The sequence below is a fragment of the Octopus sinensis genome, linkage group LG3, assembly GCF_006345805.1.
Source record: "Octopus sinensis linkage group LG3, ASM634580v1, whole genome shotgun sequence".
Classification (NCBI taxonomy): domain Eukaryota; kingdom Metazoa; phylum Mollusca; class Cephalopoda; order Octopoda; family Octopodidae; genus Octopus; species Octopus sinensis.
Genome location: NC_042999.1, coordinates 42,579,025 through 42,594,938, shown reverse-complemented (window position 1 = coordinate 42,594,938; position 15,914 = coordinate 42,579,025). Strand labels below are relative to the sequence as shown.

General features: G+C 36.5%; 1 protein-coding gene across 3 annotated transcripts in view; it reads left to right on the top strand.

Moving 5' to 3' along the window:
* Positions 1 to 15,914, top strand: part of LOC115209440 (kinesin-like protein KIF6) — a 301,512-nt gene that overhangs the window by 151,511 nt on the left and 134,087 nt on the right. For all 3 annotated transcript variants that reach the window (XM_036500945.1, XM_036500944.1, XM_036500946.1), the window contains exon 13: positions 5,714 to 5,867. In XM_036500945.1, coding sequence (XP_036356838.1) covers positions 5,714 to 5,867 — 154 coding nt within the window. The remainder of the gene's footprint in view (positions 1 to 5,713; positions 5,868 to 15,914) is intronic.

Sequence of the window (15,914 nt, the reverse complement as noted above, 5' to 3'; positions counted from 1 at the left end):
AAAAATGATGATGATATGTGTGTACCTATTTGAGTGTGTATGCGTCTGTGTACATGTGTGTGTGTGTGTGTGAGTGTAAGTGTGCATGCGCATATAGACAAATATAGATCTATCTGTACTTATCTGGCTATTTATACATACATATATGTTATACATAAATATATTATTATTATTATTATTATTATTATTATTATCAAGCCAGTGAGCAGGCAGAATTGTTAGCATGCTGGGCAAAATGCTTAATGGCATTCCATCTGTCTTTTTGTTCTGAGTTCAAATTCTGCTGAGGTTAACTTTGCCTTTCATCCTTTCGGGGGTCAATAAATTCTGCCTCCTAACACTTTATCAGTTGATAAAGTGTTTGTGAGCAGAAAGCTTATATAGTGTTCAGGGATGGTGTGTAGGGGCTGGGAGGCTCCCAAACAGTGGTGTGGGGGAAGCTGATTGGTTTAATTTTACCTTATTAGGGATACTTTTGATTCTGATTTTGGCTTTATGCTTTACTTTGTTACTTTTGCTTTCTTCAGTCATTAGACTGTGGCCATGATGGGGCAATGCCTTGAAGGGTTTTAGTTAAACAAAATCAACCCCCAAGTACTTATTTATTTTTTAAGCCCAGTGCTTCTTCTTTCAGCCACTTTTGTAGAACCTTTAAGCCACAGGGATGAAAACAAACCACCACTTGTTTTCAAGTGCTGAGATGGGAGAGACAAAAACAAACACAAAGACTCACACATACATAAATATAGATGTTATGGCATTAGGAAGGGCATCCAGCTGTAGAAACCTTACCAAAATAGACATGGAGCCTGGGAAGCTCTTCAACTGGCCAGCTCCTGTCAAACTGTCCAACCCATGCCAACATGGAAGATGGACATTAAATGTGAATGATGATGATCATGATGAGCTTGTACACAGTTTCTATCTATCAGCTTCACTCTCGAGGTATTGGTTGGCCAGGGGTTATAATTTAAGACACTTGCCCAAGGTACAGCACAGTGGGACCGAACTTAGAGCTACATGGTTGCAAAGCAAACTTCTTAACCACACAGCCGTACCTGTTTGAAAAATTTTTAATGTTTGTCATTTAGCTTTGGATGTGTTTGTGAATTTGTGTGTTTGTATGTGTTAGTTGATGAGGCAGGTATATAGTGAATTGGAAATAAATTCCAGAGGTTTCTTTTTCTTTGAAATTAGATTTGATAATTTTTCCTTGAGATGAGCTTAGTATATTGTCAGTAAGTTTGAATGTATGTTACTGAAAGTGTATTTTTGAATTCGTGTGTGTGTGACTGTGTGCAATGGGGATGGTAATTAGGAAGTTTTACAGGATTCCGGGATCCGGGACCCCCTTCAGTCACAACACTGACCATGGGATTGCACCTAGAAAGTTACCCTCCTAGTCACAAGTCTGGGCATGGTTGTTTATGGAAGACCAGCAGTCGCCCATGTATACCGGCCTCCCCTCCCCACGCCACCAGTGTTATCCAAGGGAAAGGCAAAGGCCGATACAGCTTGGCACCAGTGACGTCGCAACTCATTTCTACAGCTGAGTGAACTGGAGCAACGTGAAATAAAGTGTCTTGCTCAAGAACACAACACGCAGCCCGGTCCAGGATTCGAGCTCACAACCTCACGATCGTAAGCTTGATGCTCTAGTCACTGAGCCATGCACCTTTATAGGATTAAAAGAATAATAAACAACAAAATTGAATATATTTGATACTAGGAGCAAATGGAGATGGTAAAATATAAAGCCAAGATTAGTAAAGAAGTTTCAGAGAATTTTTGTTGAAGCTTTTTCTGGTGTCTATGGCCAGTGGGAAAATACTTCTGTTCTAGATTTATATAAGCTTTTGTGATATTGGCTGCTACACCCAGACTACAGGGTGAATTAAACCGAGTGATGGTGTTATGCTTGCATGTAAGTTACATCTGTTCTAGATACATCAAGAATCTGATTTCCATCTTCTACAGAATAAAATACAGTAACAGGTTTGCATCATGTAATCAATTCCAATGTAGCTGTACCAATATCATCTCACCATGAGGTCTATTGTGCTAAAACGAAATTTGTAGACTACCGTGAACAAATTTATTTCGGCTTAACTGAATGCACCTTTAAGAGTTGGTGTATACAATAAACATATTCTTTATGGAACCAAGAGAATAGAAATGCCAACTTCCTTCCATCACTACTCTTTCACGGTACATTTAGAAACTGAAAGATGATAAATATCATACATCACATGCTTTAAGTGATGAATTTGTAAAACCATATTCTATGGGATCTTGATTGTGCTGTTAAAGACACACTTTTAGCACTCTAGAAAAGAACACATCCGAAAATGTCTTCAAAATAAATCTTTTATAGGCTGAATGTATAGTAGTTAGGACTACAATATATTCAGTATTGGTGGAATTTCTTTGAAATCCTTTTATCTTTTTTGGCCTATCCTTAAAGTTATGTAAATATCTTATGAGTATCTAGACTTCTTTCTAATCTGCACTTTTTGTTAAAGACACATTTTTTTGTTAAAGACACACTTTTAGCTAAATGTTGTTTAAATGTGTTTCATAGAGGAACTGAAAACTATTGGAATACCGACTTTTCTTTTAATCATATTTGGAAAAACAACAACTCATATTTAACTTTATCTATAGAATGTTTTTGCTTCACTTTAAGCAAAGAACAGCTGTTCTCTCTGTACAGTCAATATATATATTTATTGCACCTTACCATTTTTCTTTTCTCTCCTTTATATTTCAGTGACATTTTCTCTTTATTCCTTTCTCCAGTCATCATCATCATCATCAGCACTACTAGCACCCTCACCATCGTCATTGTTATCATTATCATCATCATCGTCATATAATGTCCATCTTCCCTGCTGGCATGGTCAGGTGGTTTGACAGGAGCTGGTGAGCCAAGAGGACTGCACCAAGCTCGACTGTCTCTCTGCCTTGACATGGTTTCTACAGCTACCTTATGCAAAATTTAACACATTCACTCTGCATATATTTTCATGCATTCATCTCTTCCACCCCTCAACTTCCTTGCTTCTTTCTATCTCTCTCTTCAGTCAATTACTTACTAATACACCTTGTACTTCTTGTTCATTCTTACAGCCTTTTCTCATTACTATATGCTTTTCTTTATCATAGGCGTAGGAGTGGCTGTGTGGTACGTAGCTTGCTTACCAACCACATGGTTCCGGGTTCAGTCCCACTGTGTGGCACCTTGGGCAAGTGTCTTCTTCTATAGCCTCGGGCTGACCAAAGCCTTGTGAGTGGATTTGGTAGACGGAAACCGAAAGAAGCCTGTGGTATATATGTATATATATATATATATATACTTTATTTAAAGCAGCAGAAAATTCAACAAAACCTGTTACTCTGAGTTTCACATTCCCGTTCGTGGACAAAACTGTCCAACAAACGGGAACGTGAAACTCAGAGTAACAGGTTTTGTTGAATTTTCTGGTGCTTTAAATAAAGCATATTACTCTACCACTGGTATTTGAGTACTCTTTTTCCATCTTGTTTCTTCACATTTATGTGTTTACTCCGGTATATATATATGTGTGTGTGTGTGTTTGTGTGTCTGCGTTTGTCCCTCCCAACATCGCTTGACAACTGATGCTGGTGTGTTTACGTCCCCGTAACTTACCAGTTCGGCAAAAGAGACCAATAGAATAAGTACTAGGCTTACGAAGAATATGTCCTGGGGTCGATTTGCTCGACAAAAGGCGGTGCTCCAGCATGGGCGCAGTCAAATGACTGAAACAAGGAAAAGAGAAAAGAGAATTATAGTCATATCTCTCATCTTTACTATTACCTTTACTCAGTAAACTGCCTACTCCTTAATACCTTTCCATCATCAGCTCCTTCCGCCCCAACCATTCTACCTTTATCTTTCTCTCTTTCTCTTTACTCTCTTTTACTTGTTTCAGTCATTTGACTGTGGCCATGCTGGAGCACCGCCTTTAGTCGAGGAAATCGACCCCGGGACTTATTCTTTGTAAGCCCAGTACTTATTCTGTCGGTCTCTTTTTGCCGAACCACTAAGTGACGGGGACGTAAACACACCAGCATCGGTTGTCAAGCAATGCTAGGGGACAAACACAGACACACAAACACACACATACATATATATATATATATATATATACGACAGGCTTCTTTCAGTTTCCGTCTACCAAATCCACTCACAAGGCATTGGTCGGCCCGGGGCTATAGCAAAAGACACTTGCCCAAGATGCCACGCAGTGAGACTGAACCCGGAACCATGTGGTTCGTTAGCAAGCTACTTACCACACAGCCACTCCTGTGCCTTCCTCTATCTTATTTATCTCGTTCTCTTTTCCATTCTCCCTACTTTTGTGCTTCTCCACTTTCTTCTCCTGGGCTACTTCTGTGCAGTCAACATCTCAAAAGTTTCTTACATTATCATGTTTATTTCTATCCCTATGTCTAAATATCTTATCAAGCATTTATATTTTAAATGTTAAATCCTTTAACATTAATATTCAACATTAATGATAATGAATAAATGATGTTTACTTATTCACCTTCATTCGCATTAATCGTGCGTTATCTTGTGGCCTCAAGATACCAATGATGTGAATGTTGATGTTCAGAATGACATTGTAGGGTAGATGTGAGAAGCTGGATCTAATCCTTTTCAACGTAAAACAGGTTGAAAATTTTGGCTGCTTTAACTGCTCAAGCATTTAAGTCTCAAAAATATCAATGGCTATGGGCCTCATTTTGTCCGAATAAATAATTCCTCTGTAAGCCCGTCATATGATTATAAAAGTCTGAGTAGTACCGAAACAAGTCAAATCAGTCCTAATTTCTGGTATTACTGCGCTCACACACACACACACACACACACACACACATACATACATGTGTGTCAATGTTTGTATTTTTACATATCTGTATTTCTGTATCTATCTTTCTCTCTGTCTGTCTATCTACATATATAAATATACACTCACACACATACACACAATACACACACACATATTTATAAGCATGTGTTTAATATATATATATATATATATGATGTGTGTGTGTGTGTGTATCTATGCACATATAATACGCATATATATATATATATATGCATATATATGCATATATATATTTATATATATATATATATATATATATGCATATATATGCATATATATATATATATGTATATATATATATATATATATATATATATATATATATGCATATACATCTATCTCTATATACACATGTATGTAGACACTCAAAAATAAAAACACAAACAATGATATACATATACAAATAATTATGTATGCATATGTTTTCATTTATGCATGCACACATGTAGATGTATGTATTTATACATGCATACACATATATGTGTGTGTGTGTGTGTGAATATGTGTGTGTACATTTACTATATGTACCAATACATCTGTGTTATAGACACACACACACACATATATATCTACATACATACATTCATATATATTTATGTATGTATGTATGTATAAATTCTTTTTTTACACTGATATCTATAGGTGCATATATGCATACTTAATCTCTTATATGCATAGACACAAAAGCCAGTTAAAATATCTGATATTTTAGACTTTTTTTTCTTCTTCTTCTTCTTCATTGCATTCTTTTAGTAAAATGTCAGTTGGGTTTACATTGCAACTCTTTCTATAAACAGAAACGGCTTGAAGAGCAAACAGCAAGGTTCCAGTCGGAGACAAGAAGTAAAGAAACCACCGCAACCAACCACCAAGATCTCGATGTGAGTCCGTACTTCTCAGCAGAGGAAAGCAAACTGAAGAATATCATTATGCAAAGAGATAACGAAATCAATATCCTTTTGTGATGCCAGAAATTGCAGTGTGTTGCCCATGGCAACCATCTTTGCAGAAATCATACATGTATGTATGTGTATGTGTGTGTGTGTATGTACGTATGTATATAGATATATATATATATATGTGATGTAGATGTGTGGGTATATGTATGTGCCTTATGTTTAAGATATTTATGCACATATATTCGAGTGTTATTTCTAAGCACACGTGTGTAATGGCATAGAATATATGTACACATTTTTGTGTATATGTATGTGTGTGTGTGTGAGTGTGTGCGTGTGTGTGTGTGTGTGTGTATGCATATGTATTTATATTGTTGTGTCTGTGTCTGTGAGTGTATAGTATATAAATGTATATGCCTGTGTGTGTATGTCTGTATGTGTACATTAGTTGCACACAGAGCATGCAGTGTGTGTATATATATAAATACACACACACACATACATACACACACACATACATACACACACGCATTTATATATATCTATGTATATACACACACACACATATATATATGTATATACAACACACACATATATATTTATATATACATACACATATATGTGTGCATGTGTGTGTATACACATTTGAAAGTACACAGAAAAAGATTGAGTACTCGGTACATTTCATGTAGTAGAGTTTATCCATTTAAAGTTGTCTTTATTCTGCTGTCTCTTGAAGTTTCTTGATATCCTTCAGATAACAAAATGATAAATCCCATTGTCATCCGAAAGACTACATTATACTGTAACTATTATGTTACACATTTCATATTTACACTCCCAAGAGTATTAAACTATCTTTTTCTTTGTTCACACTATTACTGTCAATGGTAACATAGAACTTCCATTATTTATATTCTTTTACTCGTTTACTTGTTTCAGTCATTTCACTGCAGCCATGCTGGGGTACCGCCTTAACACTTTAATATTTAAACCGGCCATATCCGGCCAAAATATTTAATCTGTTTTATGTTCAAACTGACCAGATCCAGGTCCTCACACCTACCCTACAATGTTATTCTACATTAGGTAATTACACCATCAAGATCTTGAAGATATGAGATAATGCATGATTAATTCAAATCAATGTAAATCAATAAGCATTATGTTTGATAGAATAATCTGAACACTAAAGGGTTAAAGGGTTTTCTTTTTTAGTCAAAGAAATCAACCCCAGGACTTATTCTTTGTAAGCCTAGTACTTATTCTATTGGTATTTTTTGCTGAACTGCTAGGTTACTGGGATGTAAACACACCACCATTGGTTGTCAAGTGATGGCAGGGAGACAAATGCAGACACAAAGATACACATACATAAACAAACACACACACACACACACACACACACACACCACACACACATGTAATTGATAGGCGTCTTTCAGTTTCCATCTACCAAATTGACTCACAAGACCTTGGTTGGCTCGGGGTTATAGTAGAAGACACTTGCTCCAAGACTGAACCCGAAACCATGTGGTTGGGAAGCACAGCTTCTTGCCACACAAGCACCCATATATATATATATATATAAATGAATAAATAAATAAATGGAGTTATACGAAGATGTTAATAAAATTCTTTTACTTTTGACATATGTTTCGAAGACAACATGGTTTTATTCCAAAGGAATAAATGGTGTAAAATGCAATCTTCTCATCAGGAAAGAAAGAGAGCCTCTCTCAACAACAAGACATTATAACAATTACGGTGACTGCCTAAATGATAAACAGAACGTTATTGAGTATTTAGTATTTAAAAAAACCGTTTGTAGATTTGATGTCAAAGGCAGATACTAGAAAGAGAAGGGTTAAAGAAATAATAAGTAGAGAACAAATAAAGAGGGATACATTGGCTGAAAATATGTTCAAAGGCTTAGAAGTAGATTTCTCTATTGAAGTAAAGTGCAAGTTAAACTAACTGTTCAAACTATAAAGACTGGTGAAATCACTTATATGAGTAAAAAGTATCTTTCTGCCAGTGTTTACATTTGTATGATAATAATAACAATAATAATAATAATAATAATAATAATAATAACAATAATAACACTTTCCATACAATAACCATCAGAGCATCACAACAAATCACAGCACATACCCAAAGCACACAGAGCTGTGCTCGGTAGTGAAGTGAAAGCACGCTATAAAAATAAAACTACTGAATAATAATAACAATAATAATAATAATAATAATAATAGTAATAATAATAATAATAACAATAATAATAATAATGATAATAATAATAATAATAATAATAACAACTATAATAATAATAATAATAATGATAATAATAATAATAATAATGATAATAATAATAATAATAATAATAATAATAATAATAATCATAGCAATAAAAACTTGGTTTTGATCTCTGAGGACAACCCCAACAGAATTAAATTTTTGTCTAATAATTCTAAGATCAAGAATTCTATATACAAGTGTAAAATTTCTTACGGTACCGATGTCTACTTCTACATAGGTGCGTCCACTTCCCAGTTATCTAAGAGAATTTCAAATCATTATTCATCATTTAGGGATAGCAGTAAACGTCATAGCACAGGGCTAAGTAAATTGGTTTGGCATCTTAAAGACAACAATAAAGATTTTAAGTTAGATTGGTTCATACTGTCCATATCTTTTCCTTACGATAAGGGCAAGAGATTTTGTAACATTTGCAACTTTGAACTCTTCCATATTCTCTTCTCTAAGAATCACCTTGTTAACACACATATAGAGCGATCATACAAATGTAAACACCGGCAGAAACATACTTTTTACTCATATAAGTGATTTTGCCAGTCTTTATAGTTTGAACAGTTAGTTTCCAATCCATTTTCCATGATGTTGACCTTCTCAAATCTCTCTTGAGCTTTTTATGCTTGCTACACTTATGTTTGAATTCCCTCCTCTCATTGAGCATTGCTTCCCGGCATGATGAACAATCTAGAGCAAGGATTTCCAATCCATTTTCCATGATGTTGACCTTCTCAAATCTCTCTTGAGCTTTTTATGCTTGCTACACTTATGTTTGAATTCCCTCCTCTCATTGAGCATTGCTTCCCTGCATGATGAACAATCTAGGGCAAGGATTTCCAATCCATTTTCCATGATGTTGACCTTCTCAAATCTCTCTTGAGCTTTTTATGCTTGCTACACTTATGTTTGAATTCCCTCCTCTCATGAGCATTGCTTCCCGGCATGATGAACAATCTAGAGCAAGGATTTCCAATCCATTTTCCATGATGTTGACCTTCTCAAATCTCTCTTGAGCTTTTTATGCTTGCTACACTTATGTTTGAATTCCCTCCTCTCATTGAGCATTGCTTCCCTGCATGATGAACAATCTAGGGCAAGGATTTCCAATCCATTTTCCATGATGTTGACCTTCTCAAATCTCTCTTGAGCTTTTTATGCTTGCTACACTTATGTTTGAATTCCCTCCTCTCATTGAGCATTGCTTCCCTGCATGATGAACAATCTAGAGCAAGGATTTCCTATCCATTTTCCATGATGTTGACCTTCTCAAATATATTCTTGATGCCATCCTTATACCTTAATTTTGGTTTTTATGTATTGGTGTACATAGAAGAATAGCTTGGGGTTAAGGTTAGGGATTACTTTCCATCCTGACCACAAAACCATTCCATTATAATCAGTGCTGAAGTACTAGAGACAATCTACTTCTAGACTAGCACTTTTTGAGGTCTTCAAAGTCACTTACATGCATTTGCCATCAAATACCCAGAGACACTGCTGATGAAATTGCTCCAGTCTTTTCATATGCTTCTGATAAGTAACCCAAATCTCACATGCATATAGCAATGAAGACAAAACCCAAGTATGGTAGACATTCAACTCTCAAAATGCCACGAAATGCACAACAAGACCTTCAGTTCAAATCGCCCCAATTTGACACCAGGTTCTGAAGCCTGACCAGAATGAAGCAACTGATTTCTCTTATTAGGGTTTTGAAAATAGATCCATTTTCCATCAGTTCAGTGCTCAAAACAGGCATTTCTAGGATTTGGCAACTGTTGTTGGCAAATATTCACACATCCTTGAGCTTGGTCATTGGTCAATTCATGAGGAGCTTCTTGACTGTCTGTCTACAAGGCTGATCATATGGAGTTATCAATTGGTGTTGCTTTGTGAAGGACCTAGTTCTGTTGACAATGTATATGAGTGCTTGTGCTTGGCTGTTGTCCGACCATCTAAAGCAAGGCCTCGTTTTCCATGACAGATGGTCTCCCAGACTTTGGTTTGTCTTTGAAGCTGGTGTCACCTTCCTTGAAATGTCTGAAACACTTTGTGCCACATATTCATTGACAGTTCTTGGGCCTTCCATATCATTAATTTCTTTTGATGTTGCTCTTGCACTCTGTCCATTTTTTCCCACAAGTAGTGTAAAATGGCTCTAATTGCAATTTTCTCACCACTTATTTTCAAAGCTGTAAAATTTAAGAATAAATGATTCATGTTTCTATGTTTTTCATGAAAGTAAAGAAAAAAATATTCAGCAGCAATTGGACAATTTGTCTCAAATTAATGATATAAAATGACGATACATTGTCAAAAATCAACAGGGAAACTCTGAAAAACCTTTTGCTCAGTGTGGTTTTATATGTCTGTCTGACTGTCTGTCTGTCTGTCTCTCTCTCTCTCTATCATCATCATCATCATCATCATCATTTAGCGTCCGCTTTCCATGCTAGCATGGGTTGGACGGTTCAACTGGGGTCTGTGAAGCCAGAAGGCTGCATCAGGCCCAGTCTGATCTGGCAGTGTTTCTATGGCTGGATGCCCTTCCTAACGCCAACCACTCCGTGAGTGTAGTGGGTGCTTTTTACGTGCCACCCGCAATATATATATATATTCCAAGAAAGTTAGAGGTTGTGAATCCAACCACCTAAGGGATAATATCTATCCAATATACTGCTGGTAGAATACCCAATTATTAATGCACAAGTGTTTTTTATTGCATTGCAATTACATTACCAAGTGTACTAGATGTGTGAGGGTAAAGAGATATTTTACTTTTAATTTATAGAGCAATAAGAAAATGGAGGGGATCAATAGGTGGTATTCATCAACTTTCAGACATTATATTATGTCAACTTATTTATTTATTTACTAAAATGACAATAACAAAAATATACATACATGTATAACATATGGTTTGTAAAGCATAATATGTTATATATGTATGTATATTCTTTTTTGAGGCTCAAGACTTTTCATACACCGCTTGTATATATGTACGTACATGCACACATATTTATGGTTTTATAAACTATAGCCATCACTTGCTGGTGATTATGACTTGATAGCTGGTACCATGGTTTCACTAGTCATGGCTTTATTACCCTTGACTTAGTGGAACATCAAGGATGTTACAAGTGGAGGTAGAAAGGTCTGCAGAAGCACCGAAGTGGTACACATTTTCAGCAGAATAGATTGGAGCAGTATGAAATAAAGTACCTTGCTCAAGAACACAATAAACCACCAGGTCCAGAATTTGAACCTTTGATGTGATCTTCATACATCTCCTTACACATGCACACACACACACACACACACACACACATCCACACACACATACATATATACTGAAGGGCATGCTTTGATGCAATATACTTTACTAGAAGTTTTTGGGTTGAGGTCTGGTAAAACATTCCATTCCTATATCCTTGGTGTATTAACCATACTATCAAAGCAAGGACAGCCAGATTGTTATGGAAGAGAGTCACATAATGCTAAGAATAAAAGCAAAAGCAAATGTTTATATTCTGAATGCATTTAGTACATGTGTTTCCAGTGGTTATGTAAGATAATTCCTACATATTTTGCATAACTACTGGAAACATGTGGAGGCGCAATGGCCCAGTAGTTGGGGCAGCGGACTCACGGTCTTAGGATCTCAGTTTCGATTTCCAGACTGGGTGTTGTGAGTGTTTATTGAGTGAAAACACCTAAAGCTCCATGAGGATCCGGCAGGTGGGGGGGGGTGAACCCTGCTGCGCTCTTTCACCACAAATTTCTCTTACTCCTTCTTCCTGCTTCTGTTGTACCTGTATTTCAAGGGGGTCAGCCTTGTCACACACTGTGTCATGCCGAATCTCCCCAAGAACTACGTTAAGGGTACATGTGTCTGTGGAGTGCTCAGCCACTTGCACGTTAATTTCATGAGCAGGCTGTTCTGTTGATTGGATCAACTGGAACCCTCGTTATCATAACCGACGGAGTGCCAACCACCATGGGAAGCATATGTATTAAATGCATCCAGCATATCAACATTTGATTTTGTTTCTATTCTAGGGTATATATTCTTTTATTCTTTTACATGTTTCAGCTCTAAGGCTGTGGCCATACTGGATCACTGCCATATATATATATATATATATATATCCAGTGGCACATAAAAAGCACCATCCGAACGTGGCCGATGCCAGCACCGCCTCGACTGGCTTCTGTGCCGGTGGCACGTAAAAAGCACCATCTGAGCGTGACCGATGCCAGCACCGCCCTGACTGGCTTCTGTGCCAGTGGCACGTTAAAAGCACCAACCGATCGTGGCTGCTGCCAGACTCCCCTGGCACCTGTGCCGGTGGCACGTAAGAAGCACCCACTACACTCGCGGAGTGGTTGGCGTTAGGAAGAGCATCCAGCTGTAGAAACACTGCCAGATCAGACTGGAGCCTGGTGCAGCCTCCTAGCTTCCCAGACCCTGGTTGAACTGTCCAACTCATGCTAGTGCGGAAAACGGATGTTAAACGATGATGATGATAATGATGATATGTGTGTGTGTGTACACACAACACACACAGGCACACACAAATGCACACACAAAGAACAAAGTTTGACAAATAAGGTATTAGCCTGCTCATGAAATTAACATGCAAGTGGCTGAACACTCCACAGACACGTGTACCCTTAACGTAGTTCTTGGGGAGATCCAGCAATACACAAAGTGTGACAAGGCTGGCCCTTTGAAATACAGGTACAACAGAAACAGAAAGTAGGAGTAAGAGAAAGTTGTGGTGAAAGAGTTTTAATATTTCAGATATCATTGTTCATCAGCAGAAAAACAAAAACGAAAGGGAAGAAAGAAAGGAAGGAAGAAAGAAGCATAGAGGGAGTGAGATAGCGAAATAGTCAGAGTACATAAAGGAAAAGGGGGAAAGGATATAGGGAGAACATAAAAAGGGCTAGAAATCAGATGGGAATGCTGGGAAAGAATGACGAAGAGAATGGAATAGTCTCTTGGAACTTCTTGTTGTTGCTGTTAGTGTTTATCCCTGACTCAGCTGGAATCGAGTAGGTCTTTGATCAAGGGGTTTCCAGCTTTAAGCTCCCATGTTTTTTACATCATCATCATCATCATCATCATCATTTAACATCTGCCTCCCATGCCGGTATGGGTTGGACGGTTTGACCGGAGCTGGCCAGGCATGAACCTGCACCAGACTTCTGTTTCAGTTTTGGCATGGTTTATACAGCTGAATGCCCTTCCGCTAACGCCAACCACCCAGCATTAAAAATACATTACTCCAGGTGTCCTTCCATTTTTTTTTTAAGATGGTAAGATGTGACTCAATGGCAGTTTAGCTGCTCTTTCTATCCAGTAAAGTAACTCTATAGAGGCTTCCTTATTTCATAGAGATTATATTTGGTAAGCCATTTAATCCACACACGGTATTTCTTTTTTTATTTGTCTTTTTTGCATTTTTTTAAGAAGCAATTTAATTCACCTGCCTCATTGATACTCAGGTCTGCTTCTACCTTGCGTCACCGCCCCCAACCACCATTTCAGGATTCCCTTGCTCCACTGCAAATTCTTTTTCTACCTCCTCCTCCTCCTCCTCCTCCTCCTCCTCCTTCCTGTTCTTTTTCCTACTGTTGCTGTTGCTCCTCCTTCTCCTCCTCCTCCACCTGTTTCTTCTTCCTTTTCTTTTTCCTACTGTTGCTGTTGCTCCTCCTTCTCATCCTTTTCCTTCCTCGCCTTTCACTCATCTCCATCTTTAGCTGCCTCCCCCTCCTCCTCTTCTTCGCTTCTCACTCATCTTGTCTTTCATCCTCTTCAATCTACTCCCACCCACCTCCTCCTCCTCATTCTCATCCTCCTGTTTCTTTTCCTTCCTCACGCCCTCACTTGCTTCGTTCTTCATACTTACCCTCCCCCTCTTTCTCTTCAACTTCCTTGCCCTTCACTTGTCTTCCACCTCCTCCTCATTCTCATCCTTCTCCTCTTCCTTTCTCCTCCTCCTTCTCCTCCTCCTCCTCCTCCACACTACCTCCCCATTCCCCTGCACTTCTCCCACCTCAACACTTTTTTTTCCCTCCTGCAGCCAATCATCTATGCTAATACTATTTCCCAACCGAAGCTGAATTTAGTCTTGATTTGCATCACATTTTACTTTTTCTTTATATGTAAAATTGATTTAACTTAGATTCTTTATTTTGAATCCATCCGAGGGCTATTTTTCTATTCCATACACGTGATTACGTGTATGTGTGCAGTAATATGACCATGCATGTATTAGCATGGTATGCACTCACTTTGTGCATTCAAACAGACCCTCTCACAAACAAATACAAATTCAAATATATATCTATGTCTGTATATATATATGTGTGTATATACATGTGTGTGTGTGTGTGTGTATGGTTGTGTAAACACATTCATATGTGCAGATATACTTTTGCTTGGTACATATGCAAATGGAAAAAGAAATGAAAAATTAAAAGTACACACATAAGCATTTCTACAACATATATCTGCATGCATATATATATGATGATGATGATGATGTATATATATATAGATATATAGATATATAGATATATGTGTATGTGTGTAAAAAGAGAGAGAGAAAGATGCATATGGTACATATGAATGTATACAGCATAACTTGTCGTAAAAAACTTGCTTTCTGTTTGCAGAAATTTACATACATATGTACATACATGCATACATACATACATACATACATACATACATATACATGCATACACACACACACACATACATATACATGCATACACACACACACACACACACATATATATATGTTCACACATATACTTACATGTATACACCTGCAAATTGGTATGTGTGTTTGTATGCATTTGTAAGCGCACATATTTATATGTATGTATGTATGTGTGTGTGTGTATGTTTATAAATGGAAATACATGCACATTTGCTTATATACAGTGGTATATTATATTTGCTCAGTCGTGTGGGTGTATGCATGTGTATGTGTGTGTGTATATATATATATATATATATATATATATATACATGCACATTTATATATTATATATATATATATATATATATAATATATATGTATATATATATATGTGTGTGTAATATGTATATATATATATATACATGCACACACACACACACATATATATATATATATATATAATACATATATATATATGTATATATGTATATGTATATATATATATATTATATATATATATTATATATATATATATATACACATATATATATATATAATTCTGGACCGACACTAACACATGTTTATATATATTGATTAAGTACAGAAATTTCTTTTAAAGTTAAATTTATAAAAATTCCTGAAGAAATTTTGTGTGAATGTGGTTGTGTATTTATATGCGTTTTATTTCGTGTATTTTTCTAAAATGTATATTTTCTATGTTATTTAATAACATTTATGTTTTCAACTCATTTTCTTTGTAATTTTTTTTTTTTTTTTTCGTATTTTGTTCACCAACTTACAGGGATGTAAGAAATGTTGTCTACAGAAATATAATGACAGCTTAAAGGAAAAAGATTCCAGATTTTGTTTTCTACTTACATTTGTATGTAATTCTAAGATCGAAATTTTGCTACTTCATTTTAGTTGCATATTCTAAAGATAACCACACAAACATACACACACAGTTATATACACAAACGCATGGACAACACACACACACGTTCTTTTATCATACTAGTTTTACTCACTGGACTGCGATCATACTGGTTTCAAAAGCACTTTTGTAC